At 40.1% G+C, this 15494-nt stretch overlaps 1 protein-coding gene across 1 annotated transcript in view; it reads left to right on the top strand.

The window, feature by feature from the left end:
- The window catches only part of LOC144526044 (poly(rC)-binding protein 3), an 85575-nt gene that overhangs the window by 50778 nt on the left and 19303 nt on the right, over window positions 1-15494 (top strand). Inside the window, exons 6-10 of the mRNA XM_078263214.1 lie at window positions 9861-10025; window positions 12716-12739; window positions 12835-12867; window positions 13152-13268; window positions 14942-15073. Coding sequence (XP_078119340.1) covers window positions 9951-10025; window positions 12716-12739; window positions 12835-12867; window positions 13152-13268; window positions 14942-15073 — 381 coding nt within the window. The 5' untranslated portion in view covers window positions 9861-9950. The remainder of the gene's footprint in view (window positions 1-9860; window positions 10026-12715; window positions 12740-12834; window positions 12868-13151; window positions 13269-14941; window positions 15074-15494) is intronic.

Genomic DNA, 15494 nt, shown 5'->3' with positions numbered 1-15494 from the left:
GCAATTCACCTTTGAAAATGCAGTCATGAAAAATGTTTCATTGCGAATCAAATTAGATTCAGTGCCTGAAGATCATTTATTATTTGCCTGTTGGGTGAATTGTCCCACTTAATGGTGAAGCTATATCACATCTAATAAAAAAAAACAACAACCTCCTGTTCAGTTTGTAATAGACTTTAATGCTTCTTCTTTATACAGATATGGACGTGGATCCATGTCTGGACTAATTAAGTTTTTTTGGTTTGTGATTAAGCGATGCCTTCTCAGCCACACTTTAAGAATGTAATTATTTATAATTATAAGAATGCCCTATGTACTGTACAGAAGAAAGTGACACTTTTGAGATTACAGTGACCCTTCCTTTTGTTTTTGTTTTTTTACCCGACCCTTCACACTGGCTTTCAGAGGAATACCTTGTTAAGATGGACTTTGTTTTTGTGGGGACATATCTCGCGGTGATTATTACTGCACTTGATCTTTCATCCTCTTTGAAAAAGTCAAAGTTCCGGCGGATACTGTATGGAAGTATAAAAGCACTTACCTGAGAGGCCATTGGAGTGGGGAGCGTGTAACATTACATTACATTAAGAACTACGTATAGGAACATGAAGCAGACACATATAGAGGTTGTGTCTTTAGGTTACTGTGAGATTATTTGAGCCTGTTTTTATACGTGACAAAATGATATATTGTCATTGACACCAAAACCAAGAGACATCAGACAGTGCTAGCTAGGGCTGAACAGTTAGATTAATCAAAATCATCACAAAATGGCTTACTACAATTTTCTAAATCGCAGGAGGCGCAATATTTGTTGAATGCGAAATGTGTGTGACAATACCATTTTGAATTAAATGTTGTCGTGCTGCAGAGATGTCCTGTTCTACGCAACATAGTGTACCGACGTAAGAAAACACCTCTGTTTGGTACAGATTACATCATAATTATTTTTTGTTTTTCAATGAAAATAAGAATGATGTAAAATGACTATTCCCTTTTTAATATCCCAATTACAATATCAGTCAAACTCTTTAAGCCATTAAGATATTTTGTCTAAATTGTTTGGCCCTAGTGATGGCAGTCTTAAGGGCCACGGTCAAAGTCACACCAGCACTGTAACTGTGCTTTACAGTATACACAAGCAGCATCTTAAATCAGTGTGTCGTGATTCAGTGTTAAGATGTTTCCTCGATGAAAAGAAGTTGTGATATGGCTATTGATATGGTTGTTTCTTTAGTAAAACAACATTTTATATATCTCACACTACTCTATATACTGGGAGATTGCCAAGGGGGTATTATTTAACCTGGTATTAACAGTGCCACACATTGCTAAACAGCCCATGAGCAAGGGCATAAAGGTGTGGAAGGAGAAACCACTTTGTGTGTCGACATGTTCATTTATTACACAACTGCAGCAAGAAAATTGGATAATTAATCATGCAAAGAAAACACCTGATGACCAATTTTGTCGGCTCCTTTTACATTTAAAAAGGAGTACAGTTCCACATGTGGGATTAGGCCCGCATTTGTTGTTGTTTTTGGTGGCATGCCAGCTGTACAAGGTTTCAGGGAACACCTAAAACAAAGGGACCTCCTTATCTTTGACAGATCACTTCAGCCCAAAGCATTACAATTTCATTTTTTTCAGCTTGTGACCCTCATGTCACATTGCTTTGGGATCTTATTATTTACTTAATATTCTCAAACCCTAAAAACTAATGCACTGATGTTGAAATAGATAAAGTATATTGGTAATTCTTTTGTATACTGATCTACAGTATTCTTTATTGTGTTTCTAGGATATGTTAGGTTTCATCATCTTTAGACCCATTTGTTTCGGGCTTAGTTTTGTTCCTCTTGCACTTTGTGTTTATTTATGTATTGGTCTCTCTATTGTATATTGTTCTTCTCACCAGCATTGCATTAATTACACTACATTTAATATAACCATATATTCACTTACTTTTAAATATAACACTTTCACAACTAGTATTTGGAGCAGCCCTGGGCTACATGGCTTTACATGTTTATCATAACTGGATGCAATGTCCAAAAGCCTTAATTATCTCTTGGATGAAAACTGTGAGTTACATCTCTTTTTTTTCTTCTTTTTTTTTTTTTTTTTCCTTTGTTACCTAAACTGTAGAAGCTTTCATTATTGAGGTCATGGATTAGATTTTGGTCAAATTGGAAAAAAAAACGAATTACATGTTCCTACTTTGGAGATACCTGGTTGAATTGACTGATAAAATACAACACAGACACACACACACACACACACACACGACAGCGAGTGTTATCAGAATGGTGGGAAATTAATAAAACAAACAAAAGTGTCATTATTGATCTGGAAAGTAATTGCAAATGTGTTATCAGTCAATCATAAAATACTCTGGAGAACGTCTGGGACAGAGACCTTCGGCAGAGAAATTTCATAGTTGATTAGTACTCCTTCTGTTTGCTGGTAGCAGCACAGTCAACTGTATGGTCATTTGTATGTAGCAAGAAAAAGTCAGCATGACCAATTTCAGTCTGTGGGTTACTGTATTCCACTCCACTGTGAACCAAGGCATTGTGGCGCAATGATGATGGTAATGTTTACACGCCATTCAACACACTAAACCAGAGAGGCGGTACAGAAGCCGATTCTCCCAGCAAGCCGACAGTAACATGGAGCTACCACGTTTGATGGCTTCGCTGACATGTCACTCAGAATATCCAGACACGCATTTCAATTGTTTGCCACCTCTAATCCGCCCCCCCACATACCCTAAGGGGCATTCTAATCTGGGGCACCCATCAGGTCTTCTGCCCATGTAAAGGAGAACACTTGGCCATGCAATGGTCAAAGCATGACGACACGGCTAGACCGGCTGTAGCGTTTGTCCAAAAGCTGGGGAGTATTTTGGGGTTGCACGCCAAAGGTGACGTCACGAATTGTGATGCATCGCCCACGTGACTCCATGTCCTGGCCAATGACTTGCCAGTATTTCATTGTGTCTTAGTGATAGGGGGGGATATCATATTTCAATTCCATTTTGCTAATCTTTTGTTAACAGCTGAAGTGGTGGTCAACAGTTTGGAGCTGCATAAAGGTAAATCCTTTCTGAATAATTAAAAAGGGTGGCACAGATGAGTATTGAATGTCTCAGTGGTCAAATGTTGCGATTCTCATAGAACGTTAAATATCATATCCCAGGGCCCTTCTGCTTGGCGACTATTTGCATGTAGACGCATTGTGACATCTTGGGGGGGGTTTCAGAGCAGACAATTTTTTTTTTTTACTTTTTCAGTGAATCGCACTGATTGGAAGAGATGTTATGTCTTACTGCGTTAATTTCTGTTACAACTATGGATTTATCATTCAATAGATTCAAATGCGAAACCAATAGGGTGCTGTCATGAAATCCTTTCAGTTAACATCAAACTATTACATTTCTTGTTTAAATGACTTGCATTTTGCCGTCAGTTATGTGTGCTAAGTTTTCAAGTGTGGCTGTGTGGCAGATTTCCTGTGAATGATAGTCTTATATTGTCTGGAACATGGATTTCAGTTCACGATGCAACTGAAAAACTGAAGCTATTCTAACTGGAAACGGAGTAGGCAGTGCACTGTTAGCTGTGTCTACCATTATGTTATGAATCAGTAGTGGATAGATGTATGGTCTCCATAAGGTACGACCGTGTCAACCTGGAAGAAACTAGCATTGTCTTTTCATTGGATGTTTTTGGTCAGACTGAAGAAAAGGGAAAACGGTCAACGGGCATGGCTTATTAGCAGACACGCACCAATAAACTATTAGCCATCCAAGCTAATGCCAGGTGGCAGGGGAACAATGCCAAAGGCGGTCATCTTGTAATTGTAATGTAGGCCGAGAACTCAACCAGGCCAACTGATGGAAGATGACAGGTTTACAGCCCTCTTTTGGGGCAAATGGGTCTGGCAGGATGGCTGCTTGCAGACTTAAGTGCTGCAACAAAAGGCTCCTTGGCACATGTATCTGCAGATATACTCAATCTCCCCTTTCCTACATCTCATTTTTCACAAATGCATTGAGGCCGTTTATGGCTGAGGGACCATTGTGAAATCGTAGAAAGTGCTCTGCTGCAGAGGGGATGTGCTAAAAGGACACTAGTAGCTATCAGGTGACGTTTAACCCAAACAAAAGGACACTTCTTGTTCAGGGTTATAATCTCAAAGATGTTCCTGGCAAGCAATGGCACTTAATTGGTATATTTAGAAACGCCGCATGCTCTGATGGTTTGAAGAAGAGGACTACAGAATAGGCAGAAAAGCCAAGTGCTGGCTGACATACTTAGTGTGTCAACTCAAATGTAATTTTCTGCCCCAATCTCTGCTTGTCAGAGTATATTTTTAAATATTGTCACTTACAACTGCTCATCTACTGTACATGGCTTCATGATATAAGCTGTATTTTGTTAAAGCACTTTGTACAATAATATCAAAAACAACAATGTTTTGTCAATTTTACAGTTTGGGGGTAAAAAGTTGAATCTGAAAGAAATAGTCTAACACAGTCCTATTATTTTATTTTTTAAAGATTATTTTTTGGGGGCATTTTTAGTCCTTTATTTCCACAGGACAGATGAAGACATGAAAGGTGAGAGAGAGGGGGAATGACATGCACCAAAGGGCTGGCATCAAGGAGTAAACCTTGATATATGTGCACCTGATCTACCAACTGAGCTAACCTGGCCCCACACACAGTCCTATTATTTTACGAGTGGAGAGGCCAACATGATAGTAATTGTATGCTTAAGATGGAGGGTTTCTCACAACGAATGCTTTTCATCTGCTTTTTGAAGTGAATTTTGTGATGGTTGGTACATAAGTGACTGCCAGAAGTAATGCTCCCTTTATATGTGCAGTCATGTGCACTGTTTTAGTGTGCAGCGTTTAAATGTGCAGTGTTTTAACTGAGTGCAAATGGGAGTTGCTGACAGCTGGCTTTCCATAACCACCAATGCAATTAACACAAAAGAATATGACATTTCTTACATTGTGGGATTTAGTTGTTTTTTTTTTACAAAAAAAACTGAATAACAAAAACAATACAATCCTTATTGTCTATAATACAGGGCACATGTATTCAATATATCAAAATGTATGTAGCTGATTCAGTTACACAACATTGTACCATAATTGTATGGCTTTATTCCTATTCCTTCATGACTAATTACGTCTCATTCACACAGTCTGCGTCGGCCATCCGGCAAAAACGCAGGTCTTTCTATTCCTTTTGAATGGGGGTAGTGGGTTTAGGCTGCGGCGGGGGTTGCCGCAGGGGGGACACGCGAAAACTTGTGACCGACTCAACTTTTGGAGAAACGCAACCCCGCGTCACGCTGCGGTGGCCAACCATGTAACCGGCGATCAGACTTGTCGGTGTGCTTTGAGGCGGTGTGAGAATCCCCTAACACAAGCACTGAACTGCCCGGGAGTTTGTGTAGTAGACGAATGTTTCCTGGCTGAGCGATAGAGAAAATCAAATATCGCAACATTTTTGACCAAATACCTCTAAAACGATATTGTAGGGTTGACTGTTGGTTCTTTCAATACGTTAGTTACACAATTATTTTTTGGATAAATAATTATCAGTAAAGTGGATATAATGACTAATGGCTGTTTTCTGCTGAAAGCTGCCTTGCCTTACAACCTCAGCCTGTCAGTCAGTCCCCAGGGCACAGAAACCACCGTTGTGCCTGCTTGTCTCAGAGGAAGTGTAATGTCAACAGTGCCACGAATGCTTTCGGCTCGCCATTAATATCATATCACAGTGAAAGGTGTCTGCGTGAAGTCTTGAAAAACTGTAACCACACTTGAATCCACTTTATCGGCATTGCCCTGACTCACTGTGACTTCAACAAAACTGCAGAGCTTCACCTGCTTCACACAAATTGCTACGATTGTGTTATTTTGCTGAAGCAACTGCAGCAAATTATGTTGAAAACAAAATAACTGCAACTGGAATGCCAATGCCTTAGTGTGCACCAATACCATTAGAGCGTTACATAACAATGCATACTACCATATTCAGTCCTTCCAGAGGTTTTTTGTGATTGTTGTGGGCAAAAGTCCTTGATTATGCGGCACGTTTTCTTAAAAAATGCGATGGAATATGCGGGATATTTATGCAATTTTATGCAATGAAATTGCGGGAACTTGCAAAAACTGTGGTTTCAACGTGGCTTCATCGCGGGGTTTGCAGCTTCTCGATGATGTTCACGTCGCGTAATTACGTCACTTAATAACATTCCCATGGCAACAGGGGGAAATGGCTGCTCTTGTGTGAAGTAAATGCAACATTTTTCAACTTTCTGCTAAGATAGATGTGACTTTTTTGCAACGAAAATGTGGGGATTATGAAATCATGCAAGCCCCGCATATTTTGCGCAGAAATCGGCAATTTATGCGGCAAAAGTGCGGCGTATTTGAAAAAATGCGGCCCCCGCATAAATATGCAGACTTTGGCTTATTATGCATTGAATTATGCGGTCGCATAATCGTGTTTTTCTGGAGGGACTGGATATTCAACAGAGTGTCAGCTAAACAAATGTTAAACAGTTGCCCTAATTTCTGCTTCACCTCTCACCCATGGTGATTGCTTTAATGAATAGGATAGTTTGATTTGCTTTCTGGCTGACAGTTAGATGAGAAGCTTGATACCACTTATATCTGTGCACTGTCGTGTTGGCGAAGCTTAGCCCAAAGACTGGAAACAGGGGGAGATAGCTAGCCTGGCTCTGCCCAATGGTAAAAACATCCACCTACTCGAACGTCTAAAGCTCACTGATCAACATGTTATATCTTCTTTGGTTAATCCGTACAAAAACCAAGGCGTAAAAATAAAAAGGCGTAAAGCTAGAGCAGATAATACAAAAATAACACTCAAAAAGCTTAAAGACAAAACTTGCTGGGAAGTCCACTGGGGACCAACTACAACCATTAGATCTAAGAAAAGTAATTTAGTTAGTTTTGATGCTCCCAGTAATGTTACATTCATTCAGCTCAGGGGGTGCCCAAAACAGGTTGGGTGCCACGCATAAGCCTAAGGTAGGGAAAATCTTGTACTTACCTAAATCTTACAAATTATTTAAAGGTTTCTCCAAAAGAGCACATCAAGTCAGGGTGTTCCTTTAACCACAGTAGTAACAAGGACACATCTTTCAAACAGCAGGGACCAATGCACAAATGTAGTTAAAGTGGTTTGGTGCATCATCAAGGGGCAGCAGCAACAAGCAGATTGGGACTAATTTAAATAAGAAAATCATAATGCCGCAATACGATTCAGTAAACCATAATCAACACAGAATATGAGGCCAGCCTGCCCTTGCACCACAATCCAAGGTGAGCCCACAAACAAATGCTTCCAGCAAGGCCGACATTAATATTTGAGCAGTTTTCCCCCCAGTTTTTCTCTTTTAGAAGATTACAGAAGTGAGCACATTCATGGGTGGACACTGGACAGAGTCTGGATGACTATCTTACACATGAGCTTGTTAGCACCTTTGGTTGCTACACACATGCTGCTGTCTGCCACCTTTTCACAAACACACTGTGGTCATTAGAGCGGAAACAAGTAGGACATGGTATTTTTGAGGGGTTGCAATTTCTTGCAAAAACTTTAAGTGTGCTATGCTTTCTATAGTAGGTGTTGCTAGTTGTCTAAAAAATAACATCAACAGGAGGTGCAAAAAAGCACTAAGCCTGAGCACCAACTTGGCAGTTTGGTTGGTGAGTAATTTGTTTTGACACCACGTTTGTCACTACACAGGAACCAAATACATTTGAACAAAATATGAAATTAGTAGCAGGTATGAAATACTTTGCCTCCTGCCAAATACCAACTTTGCAATTTAAAAAAAATAAAAATAAAAATAAATGAATGCCCTTCTGTGCTGATGATTTCAGAGACTTTGGCTGACAACACTCGCATCCAAAACTCTTTCCAATGTGTTAAGGAATTAGAAAATGACATCCACTGTGCTAAGAAAGTCACACAAAATACGTCAAACACACATCAAGGCATTACAGGATATCACAAGATTCTGTTTGGTACAGAGCAGCCAAATATCAGCCATGTAAGTGGGCAATATTCTCTGGACAGATAAAACATCAGATGAAAACTGTAACAGAGCAGTAGCACAGCTGTATACCTCCTATGCTCATCCCTGTGTGTCCTTGGCTCAAGTAGATAGCACAAGAAGCATTATGTTACTTTTTTTTTTCTTAAATGTTGTATGAATGGAAGTGCTGTCAGCTGACTTGTGTTATTATTAAGATTCAGCTGTATGATAGGAAAAGCTGGTTGAGGGGAGCATTTGTTATTCCGGGCCCATTTAAACCACAGAGGCAGGACTAGGAGCAATGTTCTGTTTGGGGGTTGGATCTGTCAGACCTTGGTATAAAACTGCCCCTGAATTTAAACACAAAAAGGCACAAACACACCTGGTGTCTCCTGGTGTCATTTTACAAAGTTGCATGGTGGAGCTAACTTAAGCTAGCTGATATCGTTAACAGCAGTTAGTTCACTTTCATGGTTGTTTTATTTCCAACTTGCTGTGTTGTATCGTTACTGTACTATGGCTGGCTTCATTTTACATTTTTACACCGTTTCCTGAGCCTGTTCGCTGTGAGATGGCAAGACACTCGTTGATATACTTAATTAAAGGAGACAGTTTCACCTAGCTTCCCACCAGCCATGGGTCGAGTCAAACCGGCTGACATTTTACTCTACCTTGTTGTAATGCTGTTATACCAAAATAATAAATCTTCCAATGTTGTAAAGGTGTGAGTTTTTCTATTAGCACAAAAACAACAATAGGCCTAGCCTAAGGCTGTACCTGGCTGGCTGAAAACTTTTATTTATGGAGGCATTGCACTATAAATGAATGTCAGTCCTAACTTGGCAACTGTGCAGAAACAATTTTTTGATATAGGTTTACATGATTTATTCTGTAATTCCCAGTGTAGACTTGCAAGAGAACACAATGCAATGCAATGAACAGAACAATGGGTCATTTCTCCTAACTTATTCTACACAAAATGTAACTTTCCATTTTCGGCAGAGCCATCCATGCATACAGACTGTCTTGTTTGCCTTTGCAAAGGCAAAGGGGGGCAAAGTAACTTGACTAACTGTAATGAGGGCACTGGAGAAAACAACTTTAATGTCTGACTCATCAAGAGTCTTTTAGAAGACTTTGCCACTAACAATTCTGCAAGTCATCATGCTGTACCTTCAAGTGAACATTATTACACAGAGATATTCATTTTCAGCAGTTTAGTCAATGCTTTCATTATCATCATTTAGTTTCATTTCTAGCACATCAGTATTGTGATTTGTAAACCACTGAGCATCCCCAATATATCCTTGCATAATGTACAAAGTTAGCCGAATTGCTCTTGTGATGTGAACTGTGGTGTCCAGTTTTTTTTAATTTATACGCATACAAGCGATGCATAGATGTGCTGTATTTGACTCCCTGCTACAGTGTTTTTTTTTTTGGCCCACATTTTTTGGCGAAATGATCAGCTGTGGCTTGACATGTGTGGTGACCTGCAAGTTGAACACAAGTTCTTTTGGAAGGATTTGTGGATTATAGATTTCTAGAAACAAGCACACAAATGTATATTGTAAGCCTACTACATGTGTTGCCATACAGTACACAAAATGCACAAAACAACTTTTTGTCAAAAAACTGTAATAGTGCAACACGACAGAACAGAAGTTATGTATCATCTGGTATTTATGTTCTGTTTGTTTAAATATGTAAAACACATAATAGCCTACTAGTATATACTGTAACATGATTGTTGTGTGTTGTGTTTGGCAGGTGACTGGCTGGCTGGAAGACCACCCTTCCCCTTCTCCTTCTGAGGACATCCCATTCCAGGACGGTGCTTTGGTCTCTCTTCCCCCCAGCATGGAGCCCACCAAAGTCCAGTCAGAGGGTGGCCTCAATGTCACCCTTACCATCCGCCTCCTCATGCATGGAAAAGTAAGCAGGCACACACGTTTATGCTGGCTGTGGTACAGTAGCCTCGATACCTAACGGGTAACGTCACTGATTTTATACTTACACTAAGTAAGTAAGTAACATTTATTTATATACTATAGCACTTTTCACAGATAAAAAAAAATAATCACAAAGTGCTTTATATAAACATACAATATACAGATACATATTAAAACAAAGTACAATTAAGGTAATACATAAAATAAAGTGTGGAGTGGTCATCGAAAGGCCTGTTTAAAAAAAGTAGGTCTTCAACTGATTTTTAAAAGAGTCCACAAAGACAGCAGACCGTATCGGACAAGGCAGGGCGTCACAGAGTCTCGATGCTACGACTCAAACCAACAATCCACTACGGGGCCTAAGTCGGGTGCTAGGAGGGAGATCGGACATATTGGACCTTAGGGGGCGTGCTGATAAATAGGGTTGCAGTAGGTCAGCCACCTATGCAGGTGACTGACCTGTATGTGAGAATGAGAATCTTAAACCAAATCTTATAATCTTATATTTGATGGGTAGCCAGTGGCGAGACTTGAGTCCCAGGGTGATGTGAGATCGTCTGGATGACCTTTGTAAGTAGCCTTGCGGCACCGTTTTGGATGGACTGAAGGCGATGAAGGGCATACATACTGAGTGCAGAGATCATTAGCCATGGAGATTTGCAGTTTTATAAAAAATGTTGTGGTTCTGGAGGAGTTTTGTCAAATCTAAGAAACTACAATTACAAATTACAAAGAAAGTCTACGTCCAGACTTAAAGTGTGACAGGCTTCTACTGACTCTGCTCAGTGTTCTTGTCTGCCCTAAGTGTTTTCAGGTTTCCCAGGGCACAGTGTAAGTGGGCACCAACATCGTTTTTTCCCAGACATTTATGTGTAACGTGCTCTGCCTCCCCCCTCTTCCCCTTCTACTCTTTAAGAGGTGGTCAGAGTTGGTGTTGGTGTGTATGTTTTGGCCAATCAGTTAAGATCCATCATGCTCGACTAACATGGTCTTTGCTTTCTTGCCCCCCATATGGCAGTAAGGTGCCAAAGCTGTGGAGCACAATTTTGTGATAACTGATAGCTGCAAGCAACTGGCTTCACTTATTTTAAGTCTGCAGTGTTTGTTAGTGAGCAATGTCTAAGAGTTCAATAGAATGAAGGTTTAAATGCATATGTCTTCAGGGACGTCTGCTGGCTGCTAGGTAATTGGAAAAACCCACACTACACATCTCCACTGAGTTGGCCATGTTGGTGGGGTGTGCACAGCAAAGACTAGAGTCAACATCTTCCCCTTGTTTTGTGTGCCAAGCAGTCTGCAGCCCAACACTTCACCTATTGCATGGCTTCTCATGCAAGAGTCCCTGACATCACTGATCCAGTGATAGTTTGAATAACCCTGCAGTCAGACAGTCTGCCAGAAGATGGCTTATGTGGCAGGACTTTGGCAGAATGATCTTTCCCTCAAATTGAGCAGCCATTTGGTTCGGCTGGGTGAGATATATGTATATATGTCAGCATTGTTTATCACGTGCAGGTACCCCGTGTGCTCGGAGTGCTTGGCTATGGTATACTCCCTGAAATATGTGAATCCGTTACATTCCATTCCACAAAAGCTCTGAACAAAGCCTCTCCAATCTATTTTACAGTTATTTGTGTCATAAATTGTAACACTGTTTTCTTTCCTGAAGATTTATCTGCGTGAACCTATCTTTAACCAATACCCCTTTACTATGGAGCTTCTTTCTTATCTTTCTACTCTCACGTCATCAAAGTAAATGGAATGACTGTTCGAAAATGTAGATATCCTTGTGAGACTCATTGAACCTGTAGAACCTTGTGAACTGAACCCTGCTTCGTGTCTCCTTGTTCTCCGAGACTCGTAACTGCTTTCAGAACAAACACACAGAGGTCAAGCAATTAGACAATAGGATACAAACCACAAAACAGTCGAGATCGGATTGTTGTATAACACTCTCCTCCACAGTGTTGGTGGCGGCGGTGCAGGACTTGTGAAAGACTTTGGTGGACACGTGTCCCTGGAGGGGGAGGATGTACTGTCCTGGATGCCCCTCCTCTGGACTTTGTACGAGCAGAACTGGTTGGCGCAGGGCATAGCTGTTGTTGGGGTAGAAATGTGTGGATTCTTGAATGCATGGAAAGAGATGACATGTCATTTGTGAGTGACAATAATAAAAAAATAAAAAATCATTTATCAGCTGATTTAATGGCTAAAAAAAGTAGAGTAGAGTAGGAACATTTGGTACAGAGATTAAAAGTTTGAGTAAAAAGAAAGAAAAAACTTGAATGAAGTATAAATTCCTAAAAGAATAATTGAGAGCAACGGCAAAGTATTTCTTTTAAGGAAGAACCTGGCACCACGCAGCAGCTGGCCGGCAGCTTTAACGTCACAATGGATGTAACCGTGGCCGTAGCTGAGGAGAGGTCAGGGAGTGTTGACGCTTGCAGCCAGTGCTGGCCTTCTGCGCCGCAGCGAGCTCATGAAGAGTGACTACATGCATATGGAAAGAGTGGTCCTCAACACGGCCATGCAGCTGTGAAACCTCTGCATGCCCTTGTACTGTGCACCTTGTCCAGGAACAGCAAAGCAGTTTTAGTTCTGTACATTTATCCAGAAGTTTCCTTAATGAATAGTTGTTGTTTATTTTTATCTTGTTTGTTTGTTTTATTGCAGGAGGTTGGAAGTATAATAGGAAAGGTATGTTCTTTTTATTAGATCACACATGCTTGAATTTGTGTAAAAATATTTATTGAACCGTGTTACAATTTTGATCATAATTTACTTCTTTATAGAAAGGGGAAACGGTAAAAAAGATGCGAGAAGAGGTGAGTTTCAGTCTGAAAAAATAACACAATTTAAATTATTAAATAATAAAAAAAATATGTACATCTTTTCTAAGCAGGTCACAATGTTATTTACTCAAAACACTATACACAATGCACATCACTTGAAATCAATGACACGTTCAACTTTGTAATTTCATACTGTGTTCAGTTCATTGGTAGTGAATAGATTATGTAAATATGGTTGAGGTCCATACCTGTATTAAGGTCTCACATCAACTAAATTGAACCTATTGACAGTATGTTTGTGTTGTTGTTGTTTCCAGAGCGGAGCACGGATCAATATTTCTGAGGGCAACTGTCCAGAGAGGATCGTTACCATCACTGGACCAACAGACACCATCTTCAAGGCTTTTGCTATGATTGCCTACAAATTTGAAGAGGTACAGTATGATAGGATTGTGGCAGTAGTTTTCTATATAAAGTAAAATATGCACATATCATTCACTGATAAAGTCCAATGGGAGTTGAAGGCCTTTTGCCCTCTTTATGTACACACACAGGGGGTCATTCCTATGTTCCCAGGGTCCTATACTCTTGATATAGTAGGAAATGTCAGTAAGCCAGAGTGTTTTTACTCCCTTCCCGGAGTGCTGTGTGGACTAGCCAGACCCTGCTCCACAGCGCTGTGGAGGAAGGTCTGGCAATGCGAGACTACTCTTGATATAAACTAACATTGTAAGAGATTGGTACATTTAAATTGTAAAAGAATGCAGTGACATGGACATTCCAAATGCAGTTTGAGTGGTAGAAATCTGTTCAGCCACTGTGGAGATATGTAAGGGATAATGTAGAGCGAGGCAGTTGTTATAGCGAATACAACCACGAAAGGGTGACCAGGACCCTCGACGCGAGGCGAAGGGGTCTTGAATCAGCCTGAAGCCCGCTTATTACGTGGCTGCTTACCAAATATATCAATAATTTGACACAAAATATTGATTTAAAAAGGAGTTTATTGATTTAAATACGATTGTATTGCTTCCGCTAAAGGAAATAGTCCGTTCTGTCTCTACGGTTGGAACCCTGCGTCCATGGCAACGTAAACTCTGTAGCTGTTTAATGCAACCCTTTGTCTATTACTCAACACCACAGTATCTCCCCCTCCTGCAGCGAATACATTTCTGCAGAAGCCACTATTCCGGTCCGGGCACGCATTTTATCCCCCCTACGGGCTGTGGTAGTAGCTGTATATGTTTTATGAGTTAGGCTGTTATGGTTTGCTGCCATGGAAGAAATCAAGAAATAACAGACCATAGAATGCCTTAGAATTCAACCAAGCCATGTAATAACAATATATAAAGTCACGCAAATGGTTTTGCTCTCAAACTTGAGGGCGTAGGTTTAGTTTAACATCAGTAAGATTTTATCTATACATGGGTGATTTTACCTTGAACATTCAACGTCAGAAAAAACATCGCTGAGAACATAAAACTATTTGAAAGGTCTCCTTTATGTGTCATATAAAAGAACATTGAGCTGGGGAACCTAGGACCCTGGGAACATAGATAAACTCCCCTAAATTGACTAATGTATGTGAACTTGCCACTGAAGGAACAGTGGTTAAATATCCTTTGAAACAAACCACAATTTAACATGTCGTATGTGCTCTCTGTTACTTAAACAAATAGCCCTACACTTCTGCACACAATCCTTCATCGTGGTTGATATTTGTCGCAAGGCTGTAGGTGAATTTCAATTGTCTTTCGGCGACCTTTTCCTCGGATCCCGTCTTTGATGTCACCCATCTAATTGATTTACGTAAGCACTGCGACTGGTGACCCACTGCTGCTGCAGTGACCTGTGTTAAAATCTGTTCTGCCAGACCAAGGCGCTCGTTATTTACTGGCAAAGCCAAAGTGCAGTGCTCAGTCGACAAGCAGATGAGATATGAAAGGATGATTGAAAGATATGTGTTCCTGCAGTTTTTTTGTACGGACTTTTAGCTTCGTAAACTGATTTATATGGATACAAACAAATACATCAATGTTTTGTTTGGATCACATTGAGGAAAAACTTACCACTGCATAATGATTTATATGTATATGTTGTTTTCCAGGACATAATCAATTCCATGAGCAACAGCCCAGCAACCAGCAAGCCCCCTGTCACCTTAAGGCTTGTAGTGCCAGCCAGCCAGTGTGGCTCCCTCATAGGCAAAGGAGGCTCCAAAATAAAAGAAATGAGAGAGGTACGATATGAATTCTTTTTTTTGATGGATAACCTAAAAAGAAATGCTATACAGATGTATTATTTATTCTGACAGATTTCATGAATTGACATTCTCCAATAATATTTAAATGCTAGGATAGATAAGAACATGTATTTGTTGTGTAATTAAATTGTTACATTCTTCTAATTTCTTTAATGTCTTTGTTTTCATTTAATAAGTAGGTATTTAATAATGTAATAACTACGACTTTGGCATCACATTTCTGACATTGTAGCTTCAATAACAACAGCATTGCAACTCCAGTTTATCTAGCCCTGTAACAGCTTTTCCAATTAGACTCTCGATGGCAGCACATTGAACTTTTTACGTGTTGTTTACCTATGGGACCGACTCAACAACAACACTCTCTAGTACAGTGTTTTCCAAACTTTACAGTCCA

The sequence above is a fragment of the Sander vitreus genome, chromosome 11, assembly GCF_031162955.1.
Source record: "Sander vitreus isolate 19-12246 chromosome 11, sanVit1, whole genome shotgun sequence".
Classification (NCBI taxonomy): Eukaryota; Metazoa; Chordata; class Actinopteri; order Perciformes; family Percidae; genus Sander; species Sander vitreus.
This window is presented reverse-complemented; position numbering and strand designations above follow the sequence as displayed.